Below are 15377 nucleotides of genomic sequence, written 5' to 3'. Positions count from 1 at the left end.
TTGTCATCTGTTCCAAATTTTCCAGGAGTGTCCCCTGTATGGATTATGTGTGTCCTTCTGTTGTGGTGGGGTTGGTGTTGCCGCAGGTGCATGGGTAGACTAGAATGATCTCTGAGCCAGCTGGTTGTAAAGCTTACCCATGTGCTGCTGATGTGTTTGATTTACTGGCAGGGTAAGCTCTGCACAGCTGGCTGTGAGGTCTAATAGCATAACAATACTGTAGTTTGCTGTTGAGCTAGTCAGGACCCTAGTGTGTCCGGTCACTAGGCTCAGGGGCTCACAAATGCTCAGGCCTCTGGTGGAGCTCTCTGTAGAACATAGCTGCTGTTGGTTCTCTCCCCTGAGCACAGATGTGTAGGGCTGGCCCCTGGTGCAGCAGCACACAATCGTCTCAGGCATTGGAATGCAGGGCAGATCCCTTGTGTGGCTCTTTGAAATGGCCAGGGGCACAAGTCTTCTTTGGCTTACACACCCCACCACCCATGAGCCCACATACCCCGCCAACTCAGATCCACACACGTGTACACCAAACTGAGGTGGACCCACTCGCCCCACTGTAGAGAGGTCACAGACCCCACCTACATGGGCCCACAAGTTCACCATAAGCTTGTTGGTGAGCAAGGCCAGTCTCTGAGGTGGAGTGCCTACCTTGGATGCCCTGGATTAAACCTGTACTCTAGTTGGCAGGCAGGCCCCTGTGCAAACAGGCTAGAGGAAGGAATCCAATGGTGGCCATTAGTGTCTGTGTCAGCAGGTCTGCACTAGGTCACAATAATGGCTGCCACCAGTATCTCAGTCCCTGGAAAGGTGAGCTCAGCTCCCTTTAGCCTTTCATAGATGCATTCAGAACCCAGAAAGTGAATCTCTTTTACCAGAAAACTTTGTACCCTTTTTTCCAGTATTTTTGTGTTGTTTTCCAGAATGGGTGATTCTGTGCATGGGGTCTTCTAGAGCAGGCTTTTCTTTCTCTCAAGTTCCGTAGTTTTTCTGGAGGTATTTTCCTTTGTTTTTCAAAGGTAGCTAAGCCACGTATTGTGGGATCTCCTCGTGGTTGTGCTGAATCCGAAGGCTGGCATGACTTTTGGCATAGATCCCCCACTCAGATCCCCTCACTCATCTGGGAAAATCTTCATACCTTTACAACTACTCCCGGCTATGAAGTGCCGCAGCTAGGCTATAGTGTTTTCCCCAGCAGAGGTATGTTTATGCCTCTTCCTCCCCGTCAGTGCTGTTCCTTGTTGTGGGGGTTCTTTTTATCAAGTTTCCAGATCTCTCTCAGAGGAAATTGCTCCACAGGTAGTTGTAGATTTGTTGTGTCCATGGGGGGAGGTGAGTTCAGAGCCCTCCTATGCTGCCATCTTCCAAAAATCATTAATTTACTTTCTGATTCAATAGACTTACCTATTCTGGATGTTCAATATAAATGGCAGCATACAATGTGTAGCCTTTTGTGTCTGGCTTTTTTCATTTAGCATAATGTTTTCAAAGTTTATCTATATAACAGTATGTACGTGTACTTCTTCCTTCATATGGATGATTAATAATTCCTTGTATGAATATATTTAATTTTGTGTTTCCATTAAACAGCTGATGGATCCTGGGTTCTTTTAATCTTTTGGTTAATAATTCTACCATGAATATCATGTACAGGTTTTCATTGCAACATCTGTTTGCAATTATTTTAGTTATTTACTTAGGAGTTAAATTCCTGAGTTATTTGATAATTACATTTAATTTTTGGCCTATTTGCCAGTATTGTTTTCCATAGCTCTTGTATGACTTTACATTCCCAGCAGCAAGGTAAAAGGATACCAGTCTATTCACAACATCACCAATGTTTGCTAATTTCTTTTTATAAAAAATATTATAGCCATTTTTTCGAATATAGAGGTGTCTTACCGTGGTTTGGATTTTAATTTGTCTAATGACTAATTATCTTGACCATAATTTAATGTGATTGTGGGCCGCTGCACATTTTCTTTAGAGAAATCTTTATTGAAGTCCTCTGTCCATTTAAATATATAAGACTTGTTAGAAGGCAAATAGACAAATGACAGGAATAAGTTGTCAGCTATCAGTAATTACCTCAAGGTACATGAATTAAACTCTCTAATTAAAAACAGGAGATTTTCCATTTTGGGTATGGACCTTCCAATATGAAAAATATGGAATAAAAATTAGGGTGTGCTGCATTTAAAATCTTACTAAATTTTCTAATGAACAAAGGAAAAGAGATTGACAGATAACTGCTCGAATTGTCTCTACTTAACAGTGTCTAGAAGTTCTAGCCAGTGCAACTAGGTAAGAAAATGAAATACATATTCTATTTGCCTTTCCCTTGAGCACCTTGAGACAATCAGCATGGTGTTATTATTTTAAATGAATGTTTTTCTTGACCATAATGAATTCAAATTAGTTCCAGCAGTTTTTCTTGAAGTTTCGTGCATTATGATTGATTTATTATAATAACTGAAAAGTGCCTGTGTTCTTTTGTTCTATTGCTTTCTGGAAACCTTGGAGAATATAATGGATATATATGGGGCAAAACTATAAAAGTGAGCACCTTCCCCATATTAGTAGCCCTCGACGCCAAGCTTAAGGTCCATTTACAAGCCCTGCCTGAGCTCTTTCTTCTTGAGTGTGTACACCATGGGGTTGAGGGCAGGGGAAATGACATTGTGTAGGACATTGAGAAGAGCTAGGACAAGAGGAACAGTCATTTCTCTACTATGGGTGATGGAAATAACAATGACGACTGTATAGGAGAAAAGGTTTAGGATGAGGTGGGAAGTGCAGGTACTTAGGGCCTTGGATGCCACTTCTGCTGAGTTCAGCTTCAGCAGAGAGTGAAGTATCAAAGTATATGACAGAATAATCAAACCTGGGTTACATCTCATGAGTGACCAGGCCAAAATTAGCTGGTATACTCTTAAGTGTCCCGTCATCATCACAGGATATGTTAGTGACTCCAAGATTAGAACACAGACAGTGCTCAGTTTGGTTCTGGGAGCAGTAATTTCTCTGAGCAGACAACACAGGCATCAGGATGGTAGACAGACTGTTCTTGATTGCCATGAACACAGTCGATTTGATCACGATTTAGTAATTTTTGAAGCATAGCCTAGGGGTTGGGAAATGGCTGTATGTCTATCTACAGCCACGCAGAGAAAGATACCTGAGTCCATGCCCACAAAACAATGTATGACATACATCTGAGCAAAGCACTCAGGGAGACTAATGGCATTAGCATTAAACAATAAGATGACCAGAATCTTGGGCATGATGGTGGTGGCCAGGCTCGTCCACCACAGCCAGGATGCCCAGGAAATGGTACATAGGCTGGTACAGGGTTGCTTCTTGACTGATGATGATCAGGATAAGGATGCTGGCACTGAGAGCTAAGAGACAGAGCAGACCCAGGGGCAGGGAGAGCCAGTGCTGCCAGCTGTGAATGCCTGGTAATCCCATCAGAATGAACTGAGAGACCTGGAACTTAGAGCTGTTGGAATCTCTGAGATCCTGGAACATCCTTCACTGAGAGGAAAAGTATTCAAGATTACTAGAGTTAATAATCTCTCTGACAGTATATGAAAAAGAGTTTCCCAGTTTCATGATATTTAAGGAGAGGGATTCATAATCTTCATTATTGTCATCCTATCATTAACATTATTGGGCATTTCTAATAAAACAGGAACTGTAGTTGCACATTTTACATGTTAACTCAGTTTGTCGTCACAAAACTCCATAAAACAGGTCACATAATTTCCACATTATTAAGGACTAGCACATTAGAGAATATCAGAAACTTGGTCATTAACTTCTGTTTTGTAAGTCATGGAACGTGGGCAAGAGGAAAGCAATTTTATATCCCAGCCCAGCCTGTTAACTGTCATTTTGCTAATGCGTTGGTTTCTTTAGAAACTTGGCGTAAAGAATAAGTATAGAGATTTGTGTGCATGGAGACATTTAGGTAAGACACTATAATATAAAATATTGAAAATAACTCTTTTTGTTGAAGGACTTGAGAATTTATGAAGTACCCATGAATATTGTTTAATTTTAGTTAAGATGTATGAGTTATATTTGTATAATCATGTCTTACTGAGGAAAATGATGTCTAAAATCGTTAATGACCTGTTCAAAGTCAAGTAACAATAAGGGAGAAACACCGTTTAGGAAACTCAGTGTTCTTTAAATCCAGTTGATTCTGGTTTTGAGCACCTTTCCCCCACTTGGAGACACTTTTTGCTTCTTGGAGCACTGCAGATAGACATACTATAAGGAATAAAGCAGACTTTTAAAAAAAGGATTTTCAGGTAAATGTTTTTAAAATCATATCACTCTATATCTAAACAAATTCCTTTTTTTGATCATGTATTCGTTTTAAGGTAAAAACTGAAACGGATTTTCATGATCTGTTTCTACCAAATGTGTACTATCTATTATAAAATTCCTTTCAACATTCCAAATGTTAAAGACATAGAATAAAGACACAGAATAATTGTAAAATACTGTGGTTCAAAATTATATTATTTACAGAAGGAAAATGTGACTACAGACTTGGTGTATATATTTATCTTAACCCAAAGACATTCCATTGACCTTAAAACATAATAAAGAAAGGCAAATTAAAGAAGAGATATATTGATATAAATATATCTGTTCTGCTTCTTATATGCTATTTTCATAACTTTTGAAATTCAGTATTTTATTTTTATACCTTGCTTTGTTTTTTGTCTTTAATTTTGGATCTATTTCTCAATTGTCTTGCAATCTTTGACTACTCATTCAGACTTAATAAAGAGTCTTTAGAAAGCTGATTTGAATTTCTGGGTGATGAGTGTGTCTTCCCAGTTGGTAGTATTTACCTTTATTGCTCTTGTAGGGACCTCTTTCCTTCATGTTGACATTCTTAGTTATCAGTGTTTATAGCTATTTCTCAGGGATTTTTGATTTTTCCAGAAAAGAATCCACAAATCTCTGTTCTTATACAAAACAAGCTCCATACTGTAGAGCTTCTTCTCAGAGTGAGAGATTTAAATTGTTATAAATTTGGTGTGATATAGCTTCACTACAGAGGAGACAGTCACAGCAAACAAAAAGTACAAAGGCAAGCCTTCCTCATAAAGTATGCTGTGTTACAATATTAATAGCATTATGTAAAATAATATTTAAGTAAATTAAATAATAAACTAACAGATGGCAGATGTGCTCCCAGTCCTGTGCTCTGCTAGGAAGTTTCTCAAGTTAGAAAATCTTTGGATGGCAATATACTTGCTAACGTCTCTTTTGCTATATGTCTGTTTTTCTATTTAAAAACTATATTAAAATATACATGCTTATAAATATATGCATATATCGTAATATGTACTTATGATATAAATAATGGATGGATGTGAAGGGTTAACAAATTATGTTTATCCATAAATGTTTTATAACATGTACATTATTTGGGAGTGTGTGACAATACATGCCAAGATGTCTAGTAAAGACCATTCCTCTATGTTTGTGGGTGGGCTTACTGAAGGGAAGAAATGTACAAAAGTTCCAATTGATAAGAGGGAATTAGAAAGTTCTTTGTTTTTTCCTATCATATCACTGAACACAGGTTTAGTATTATGTAAACAAGATAAAATAGATGTGACAGGGCTCAGAAATTTATGTTAATACTGCTTTCTTGGAGAAAGGCTCTGAGTCAAGCTTGGCCTCAACTACTGCCTAACACATGAAATTAACAAGAGATTCCCCTAAGTTTCTGTTAGCCAAAAGTTTCATGATATGTGAGACTCCTAAGGTCGCAGTTTGTATGACTGATAGTAGAGTTCAATATAAGTTATAGCATAAACAGCAGGAAGAAAGCTGTTATGTAACAGTCAGTACCATGGAGTTGTGAATAATGGTCTTTGGTGAATGATAGACCTGAACTTGAATTTTCCTATTCCATTTAATAGCTGTAAGAATTATGTTGTTTGTTATCATCTACAGACTTCTATCAGTAGTAAATCACTTTAATCTTTATAAGACTGTAATGATAATATCAATCTCGAAGTAGTGTTTCCAGTTTTCAATGAAATAGTTCATCTAAAGATGATCAGATGGTTTTTATTTTTTATTCTTTAATGTCAAAACAATATTGATTGATGCTTAAATAATACTTCAACTGTATATTTCTGAGATAAACTCCAATTGGTTATGAGTTGTTATATTTTTCATGCATTAAGTTCAGTTTTTAATATTAATACTTTGAGTTTTTTACATTTGCATTCCTAATATACATTGGCCCATAGATTTTCTTTCTTATAATGGCTTTGTAAGGTTTTGATATTGAGGTTATGTGGCTTCATGCAACAAGTTTGGAAGTGTTACATCATTCACCATTCTCTGCAAGAGTTTATTTCTTATTTATATATTTGGGAGAATCACCATGACTGTCATCTGAGCCTGGAGTTATTTTTATGGAAAGTATTTAATTGTAGATTCTATTTCTCTAAGAGATACAGGCTTCCTTAGATTTTTTCTCTTTTTCTGTCAGTTTTGGTAATTGGATATTTCAAGGAATTTGTCCATTTCACCTACCTTGTCAAATTTATTGTTAACTTCTAATCAATTGGTAAAAATTGTGCTCTTAAAAATAGAAATGCAGAAGGTGAAATAAAAACTACTCTGATTATTGAGAGTCATAGACACACACTCATTACTCTGATAAGAATTTTCTTTATAAAACATAAACAAGCAATTCAAACACTTTAACTCACAATTAAAAGAAAATACCCTATATGGGGAGAAAATTAAACTAAATTTCTATCAAGGTAGTAGAAAATGCAGGCAGCCTTTACAAAATATCTTTGCGTGATGAAGACAATCTTTAAGCCACTTGCTTAGAGGTAGTCTCATATGAATCTAAAAATGAGTATCTTTTCCTCTTTTCCTCATGAGTTCATATCCACACAACCCTGTCTTTTGGTAATAAATAATTATAACTTGAATTCTTGAACATGAAGAAATGACTTTTTTTTTTTACCCTGTTTGTTTTGTTAGGAGAGAAAATGACTTAGTGGTGATTTGTTCAGAGACAATTTGTTTAAGATGAAATTACATTTCCCAGAATCTTCTTCTTGTTTCTTGGTGGGTTGGTGTTGGCCAAAAAAAGAGTTTGCATGAGATTTACAATGTAGAAGTAAAGCAGTAGTCATTGTCCTCTGAACGTCATCCTTGTTAAATGTGCTGAAAGACAGACACAGAGGTGATGGTTGGTTTCTGCTTATCCTTGCTTTATGCCCCAAACAGCAAAATATCCATTCTTTGCAAGTGCATATGGGTCATAAAACAAGGGAGAATAAATTTGATAGCATAGAAATCATGGAGAATCTGTTCTCTAACTAAAAATAATTAAATTAGTAATCAATAACAACAAAATACCAAATACTTCCAAGATATGTGTAAATTAAACATCTGAATAATCATGAGTCAAAGAACTGGTACAGAAAATTAGCATACTTCATTCTATCAAAACTTGAGAAAAACAGAAAAGCATTGTTTAGAGAGAAAATAGCAGATTTAAATACTTATAATAGTACTTAAAATCAGTTACGTGAAGTTTTACCTTAAAACCTAGGAAAAAAGAGTATTGAATAAAAACAAAAAGAAGAAAAGTAAATAATAAGACTAAAATTAACTTTATTCATATTTAACAACAATGTAAAATGCGAATGGAAAATCTAAGAAAAATCTAAATAATTTATCATAGGTTCAAAATTAATAAGACACTTAGGTATCTATTTAGTAAAATTTTGCAAGACCTTTACACTATACCACAGAACCTTACTAAGATAGTTCAAAGATCTAAATAAATAAATTTAATAGTTCAAGGATTAGAAGACTTGAGAGTGTTAAAATACCATTTTTCTCAAATTGATCTATAGATTCAATGTGATCTTCATGAAAATCCAGGAAAGATTTTATAAAAATTAATGTAAGGGGTAGCCCAGTGGGGTAATGGTTAGGTTTGTGTGCTCCACTTCGGCAGGCTGGGGTTTGCTAGTTTGGCTTCCTGGCACAGGCCTACAGACTGCTCATCAAGTCACGCTGTGGTGGTGTCCCACATACAAAATAGAGGAAGATTGGCATAGATGTTATCTCAGGGACAATCTTGCTCATCAAAATAATAATAATAATCTAAAATGTCTATGGAAATGAAAAAGACAAAGAATATGTAAAGCAATCTTTAAAAAGAAGGAGCAAGTATGGAGGGCTTACACTAACTAGTTTAAAGACATGTAAGGCTATAGTAATCATGATAATGTAGTCGTAATATAAGGATAGAAATAAAAATAAATGAAACAAAAAAGAGAGTCCAGAAAAAGACTCATACACATATGGTCAATTGATTTTCAACAAACGAATGAAAATAAGTAACAGGATGAATAGGTTTTCCAAGGGGTGCTGGAGCAATTGTGTGTCCCTAGGGACAAATACATCACTTCCCTTACTTCACTGCATACAAAAATTACCTGAAAGTAGAGCATGCAATAACCTCAAGCCAAGATTACAGAACCTCTATGTAAAAACTTATGGGATCTCTTAATGACCTTGGGCTAGGCAATATTTCTTAGCCAGGAAACAAAATGTGTAAACTATAAAATAAAAATTTAGTGAGATGTACATCACTAAAATGAAAAACTTCTCCTTGAATGACACTACCAATAATACGCAATATGAAAAGACAAATTAGAAAATGAGAGAGAAAAGACCTGCAATAAATATATCTTTTAAAAATATTCTTATTAATTGTTATTATTATTATTGTTATATTTTGGCAAGAAAGATTGGTCCTGAGCTAACATCTGTTGCCAATTTTCCTCTTTTTGCTTGAGGAAGATTGTCCCTGAGCTAACATCCATAGCAATCTTCCTCTATTTTGTGTGGGACAACCCCACAGCATGGCTTCATGAGCAGTGTGTAAGCTGGCACCCAGGAACCAAAGCTGTCAATAGCAGGCCACCAAAATGGAGCACTCGAACTTAACAACTACACCACTGAGCCAGCCCCAAAATATATCTTTTTTTTTTTTAAAGATTTTATTTTTTCCTTTTTCTCCCCAAAGCCCCCCAGTACATAGTTGTATATTCTTTGTCATGGGTTCTTCTAGTTGTGGCATGTGGGATGCTGCCTCAGCATGGTTTGATGAGCAGTGCCATGTCCGCGCCCAGGATTCGAACCAACGAAACACTGGGCCGCCTGCAGTGGAACGCGCGAACTTAACCACTCGGCCACGGGGCCAGCCCCCCAAAATATATCTTAATAATGACTTTTAGTCATAATATACAATGAATATTTTCAACTCAATAATAATAATACAAATATCCCAAACAAAAATGGCAAATATTTGAACAGACACTTCACCAAAGAGGATGTACAGTAGACAAGAACACAAAAAATGCTTTGTATCATTAATCATCTGGGAAACGCAAAGCAAAATCACAATGAGATATCACTATACACACAACAGCAAGTCTGAAATTAAAAAGACTAACCACGTCAAGTGCTGGTGAGAATGCTGACCACCTGGACTTCCATGTACAGTTGGCGGGAATGTAAAATGGTAAAATCACTTTGCAAAGCACTCTGCCAGTTTTATGAAAACTGAAACATGTACCTATTATATGATTCAACAATTCTACTGCTAAATATTTACCTAAGAAAACTAAAAATATATGTCTCTAAAAAGAATTGCCCATGAAGGTCTAAAGTTAGTTATTTATAATATCCCTGATCAGGAAACAAATGAATATTCAATGATGCAGTTGAGTGAAAAAACAAATTAAATTAAATCTACAACGAGGTATCACCTCACACCTGTTGGAATAGCTATTTTCAAAAAGACAATACATAACAAGCTCTGGTGAGAATGTGCACAAAAGGGAACCCTGGTGCATTGTTGGTGGGAATGTAAATTGGTACAACCACTATTGAAAACAATGTGGAGATTCTTCAAAAAATTAAAAATACAACTACCATATGATCTTGAAATTTCACTTCTGGGTATAGATCCAAAGGAGAAGAAATCACTACCTCAAAGAGAAATCTGCACTCCATGTTCATTGCAGCACTGTTCACAATAGGCCAGGATATGGAAACAACTGAAGTGTCTGCTGATGGATGAATGGATAAAGAAAATGTGGTACATATATACAACGGAATGTTATTCAGCCATGAAGAAGAAGGAAGTCCTCTCATTTGCAACAACATGAATGGACCTTGAGGGCAGTATGCTAAATAAAGTCAGTCAGACAGAGAAAAACAAATACTGTATGATAGCATTTACATATGGAATCTAAAAACATCGTACTCATAGAAAAAGAATGGAATGGTGGTAGATCAGGGCTATGGGGTGGGGAAAATTGGGAAAGGTTGGTCAATGGGTAAAAACTTCCAGTTATAAATATGAATGAGTCTGGGGATCTAATGTGTATCCTGGTGACAATAGTTAACAATACTGTCCTGTATAATTGAAAGTTGATATGAGAATATAACTTTAATGTTCTTACCATAATAACACAACAAAGTGGTAATTATGTGAGGTGCAGGATGTGTTAGTGGGGTAAATATTTTGCAATATACACCTATTTCAAATCACCACATTGTACACCTTAAACTTACACTATATGTCAATCATACCTCTTAAGTTGGGAGAATTATTGATGCTAATCTAGAATTACCTTCTCAGTAATGAATTACAGTTTCCTGAACATCCCAAACAGTCCTTTAAGGTTTTGTATGGGAGTATATCTGAAAGTCCAAGTGAGTCAACTGGGAGGGACTTGCACATTATTACAAATTACTGCATATTACCAGAAGTTATTTAAATATGATTTATTGAGAAGTGACTTGTTTTTATTTTATAATAATTTTTATCATTTCACAGCTGTGCTTCTGCATTGCAGCAAAAATCCATGTCTTCATATGACTGTTTGGAACCATGTTTCTCTACCTCTAGTTGACTTCATTATACCCAGTCATCAATAATGAAACAAAGATGTCCATGATCACTGCTACTGTTAAATATTGCACAGGATAGATATTTAGCCGGTTAAACAAGGTGAGAAAAAAATGCAAAAAAATAAAATAGCAAAGGGAGAAGCAAAATGTTCTTCCTTCACAGTGAGATGGTATATACCTAGATAGACCAAAATAATCTATACAGAAATTTTTAAAATTAATAAGTAAACTCATCAAGGACACTAAATACAAGATCATATGTAAAAATTGTTTGCATAACAACATTATTTAATTTTTCTACAAAAATATTTTTCTCAGTACCAATTTTGTACATGATGTTCCGCTTAGTTTAGGTCTGTATTCCAAAAGGAGTGAATTATTAAAGTTCAGATGGCTACATATTCTCTGTTGTACCTATAAAAAATCATGCCCTTAGGAGTTCTAACTATGACTTGGGACAAAATACTTCCTAAGGAATTCCCAAGGGCTGAACCAGTGTTCTTAAGACCCAGATATCAGGTTCCCAAGTCTTTTTTCACATTAAAAACACACTTGGAACATCACTTCTCCTCTGAGCCAACAATGGAAAGAGACAGTAACAATTAAGTTTTCCCAACTCCCAAACTTCAGAATATATCACACACACAGAGAATGGAAATATTCTCTCCTCCACTTGCCTCCACATGGTCTCAATATAGGTCTTCTATCTCTCTTGCAGGGCCAAGGGTGTCACATAGACATGAATATAACTTAACTCATGGATATATCCTCAGTTTGATGAAGCACTCCAGTAGCTTTCATGGTGAGCAGATTTCTGGATTAGGGGTACATTCTTCTTGTTAAAGGAGTGGGTGCTGATTAGGATAGCTGAGGGGGTAGGAGGAATAAGGGTGCTATCAGATAGGATTATTCTCCTCACTTTTGAAAAGACATGATGTACCATACTATAAGGCTGATTTTACAGACTGGCTTGTATGCTCCATTTTCACTTTGCATACAGCATTCATGTTTCAACTAGTGAAACATAATCCTTGTGGGGATTGTTCTAAAGAGAAGTAATCAGTCGCACTCACTATGAAAGCTAAAAACAGCATTTCTGAGAGACAACAATTTATATCACGGAGAGAAGAAAAGAGTGATGACAACCTTATTATATAATTTTCTCTGTTTCTCATCTACTTTTCCTTTTAGAGAATTGCCTCTATTTCACATCATGATTAGGGTATTTGGACCATTTCTCAATCCAAAGGACCCCTAGATTTCATCTACTCAGCCTGCATCATTTAAAGAATAAGGATATAAAACTTTATAAAGAACACATGAAGAAAGGAGAAGCAATTTTACACAACCTTAAATTTCCAACAGAGACACCTCAAGTGGAAGATGAGTCACCTCTCAGATGTCCAGCAGGTACTCTAAATTTCAACATTGATCTTTTGGATTTAAAGAGACTACCTATTTTTCCTCCAATTGCCTCCTATGTAGGACTAACCCTCTCGGTACACTACTATTATATATTTTTTCTAAATCAGCCCATTGCAGCCCAACATAGCCCACTTTTTCAGACTTGTGTATCCTACTTGCATCCATCCTATAGTCATAACTTTTTTCTTGTCTCCTTACAACATATTATCACACCAAATATTCTCCTCCTTACTACTCATAAGTGTTTTCTCAGTCTTTATTGTCCCACAGTTTCTTGTACTATAGACTTAAAAAAATATATTGAGCACCTCTGTTATTCTAAAAAAACCTTAGCTTTGAAGATTATGTAGCTTGAGAAATGTTTGATTGTATGGCTCTCGAAGTTGTGATACAGAGGGAAAATAAAATACTGTGTTCTAAAGGAAATGTCAGTTGTTTTTGTTTATAATGATGAGTATCTATATTCTCATTGGATTAGACTCTAGAGTCCTTTGGACTAGACTCTAACCTTAGATGCATTTCCAATGAATCTTCCCAATCTATTTATTGTGGAACTGATCAAAGGAACTAATAGTTGAACTTTTGATGATAATAGGAAGGGGATTATTATTTTCTTGCCTTTAATATCATTCTAATATTTTTCTTAAAGAAGCTTTGTGCACAATGGGATGATTTATAGTTTTTGAATTTAAGTCTCTTGACAATCAAAAGAGGTGGGGATTTGGGCCAAAACTAGATTGAAATCATAGCATGTCCACTAGGTAAGACAGATCAATTTTGGAAAGCGAACCCACAAAATCTTTTAAGGTTTGCTACTATTTCAGAATGGAGTAGATATCTCTGTTTAAACTCACATGTGAGGTGATGGACTATAATTAGTTTTCGAATGGTGAACATGATGTAATCTACACAGAATTCAAAATATATTATGATGTACATCCAAAAATAAACAAATAAATGAAAAAATAAATTAATTAAAAAAAAGATGGTGAGCTCCTAGAATACAGCAAATATTTAATCAATCCTTGACCATCCAGTTGGTCAGCTAGTGAGCAACTTCAGCCTGCAGAATGGGTTACAGGGTAAACAAAAGACATATCCATCCAGCAAATTGACTAGACTCAGTCAGTTCATTTCATCAAGATCTAATGCTTATGGCATGGGCCCAAACAGTGTATATGTTATATTTTCAACATAAGAGGACCATGTATGGTGATTGATGTACAAGAAAAACTAATTAGCCCATATGGGGAAGAAAATCCTTTTGTCAGTTACTTTTTGAACTTACTCTTTTTTTTTCTGCTTACAGAGCAATTCTGTATCTGCTGTACCATGAACTTCCAACAGTCATTATGTCATTTCTAAATGGCACGAAACTAACTCCAGCTTCGTTTATCCTAAATGGCATTCCCGGGCTGGAAGAAGTGCACTTGTGGATCTCATTCCCACTGTGTACCATGTATAGCATTGCCATCTCAGGGAACTTTGGGCTTATGTACCTTATCTACTCTGAAGAGGACTTACACAGACCTATGTATATCTTCCTAGCCCTTCTTTCCTTCACGGATGTGCTCATGTGTACCAGCACTCTTCCTAACACCCTCTGCATATTGTGGTTCAACCGCAAGGAAATTGATTTCAAGGCCTGCCTGGCCCAGATGTTCTTTGTACACACCTTCACTGGGATGGAGTCTGGGGTGCTCATGCTCATGGCCCTGGACCGCTATGTGGCCATTTGCTACCCTCTGCGATATGCCACTATCCTCACTAATTCAGTCATTGCCAAGGCCGGGCTCCTCACTTTTTTGAGAGGTGTAATGCTTGTTATCCCTTTTACTTTCCTCACCAAGCACCTGCCATACTGCAGGGGCAATGTCATACCCCATACCTACTGTGACCATATGTCTGTGGCTAAGATATCGTGTGGCAATGTTAAGATCAATGCCATCTATGGTTTAATGGTCGCCCTCCTGATTGGGGGCTTTGATATCTTGTGCATCACAATCTCCTATACCATGATTCTTCGTGCGGTTGTGAGTCTATCATCAGCAGATGCTCGACAGAAAACTTTCAGCACCTGTACTGCCCACATCTGTGCCATTGTCATCACCTATGTCCCAGCTTTCTTCACCTTCTTCACACACCGTTTTGGGGGACACACCATTCCTCCACACATACACATTATTATGGCTAATCTCTATCTACTCATGCCTCCCACAATGAACCCTATTGTGTATGGGGTGAAAACTAAGCAGATACGGGAAAGCGTCATTAGGTTTTTGCTGAAGGGAAAGAGTAATTCTTCTCACAGCATTTAAATAGAGTCTTCTGAGAAAGTGGTTGATCTGAGTGGTTGGATCACTGGGACTGGAGTTGAACTTTTTAAAAATTTTAAATACCTAGCAAAATATGAACCATGTTCATCAATGTCTATGCTAATTTATTTATCTCAGCATTCTTCTGGAAAAATCATTTGGAGTTTATTTCCAAAGTTCTTATCTCCTGCTTTCTTTCCCAATATCAGCCATATATCCAGCAATGCATACACACTCACTAGAAAACTTGTAAAAGATGTAAGTTGCAGCATACTCATAATGCCCAGAAGCTATGTCCATCACATCAAATCAAATAAATAAATAATTGTGGTTTACTCAAATATAATGCCAAATGAAAGAGAGAAAATAATATGTATAATATGATTTCATTTATATAAAGCTCACAAGCAAGCAAAACTAATTTATGGTGTTAAAAATTAGGATCATGTTAAATTTGAGAATTAGAGCCTAGGTAATGATTGGACAGTGTATGAAGGGTACTTCTGAGGTGCTGCCAATGATTTTGTTCTTGACCTGAATGGTAATTACAGGGTGTATCCACTTGGTAATATTTCATGAAGTTGTGCACTTACAATGTGTGCTCTTGTTTGCACGCATATTACACTTTGATAAGATAAT

The 15377-nt window shown here is 36.3% G+C and overlaps 1 protein-coding gene and 1 pseudogene across 1 annotated transcript; one reads left to right on the top strand and one right to left on the bottom strand.

The window, feature by feature from the left end:
• Positions 1–2606: 2606 nt before the first annotated feature.
• On the bottom strand, positions 2607–3528 carry LOC106828993 (putative olfactory receptor 56B2; annotated as a pseudogene).
• A 10247-nt stretch (positions 3529–13775) lies between these two features.
• On the top strand, positions 13776–14741 carry LOC106828927 (olfactory receptor 52N1). Its single transcript, XM_014837740.3, has one exon. It carries the CDS (start codon positions 13776–13778, stop codon positions 14739–14741), a length of 966 nt encoding a protein of 321 aa, XP_014693226.3.
• The last annotated feature ends 636 nt before the right edge of the window (positions 14742–15377 follow it).

The sequence above is a fragment of the Equus asinus genome, chromosome 20 (assembly GCF_041296235.1).
Source record: "Equus asinus isolate D_3611 breed Donkey chromosome 20, EquAss-T2T_v2, whole genome shotgun sequence".
NCBI lineage: Eukaryota > Metazoa > Chordata > Mammalia > Perissodactyla > Equidae > Equus > Equus asinus.
This window is presented reverse-complemented; position numbering and strand designations above follow the sequence as displayed.

Bases quoted from the DNA above. Each gene is read 5' to 3' on its own strand.
- LOC106828927 (XM_014837740.3), top strand. From the start codon at position 13,776: ATGTCATTTCTAAATGGCACGAAACTAACTCCAGCTTCGTTTATCCTA.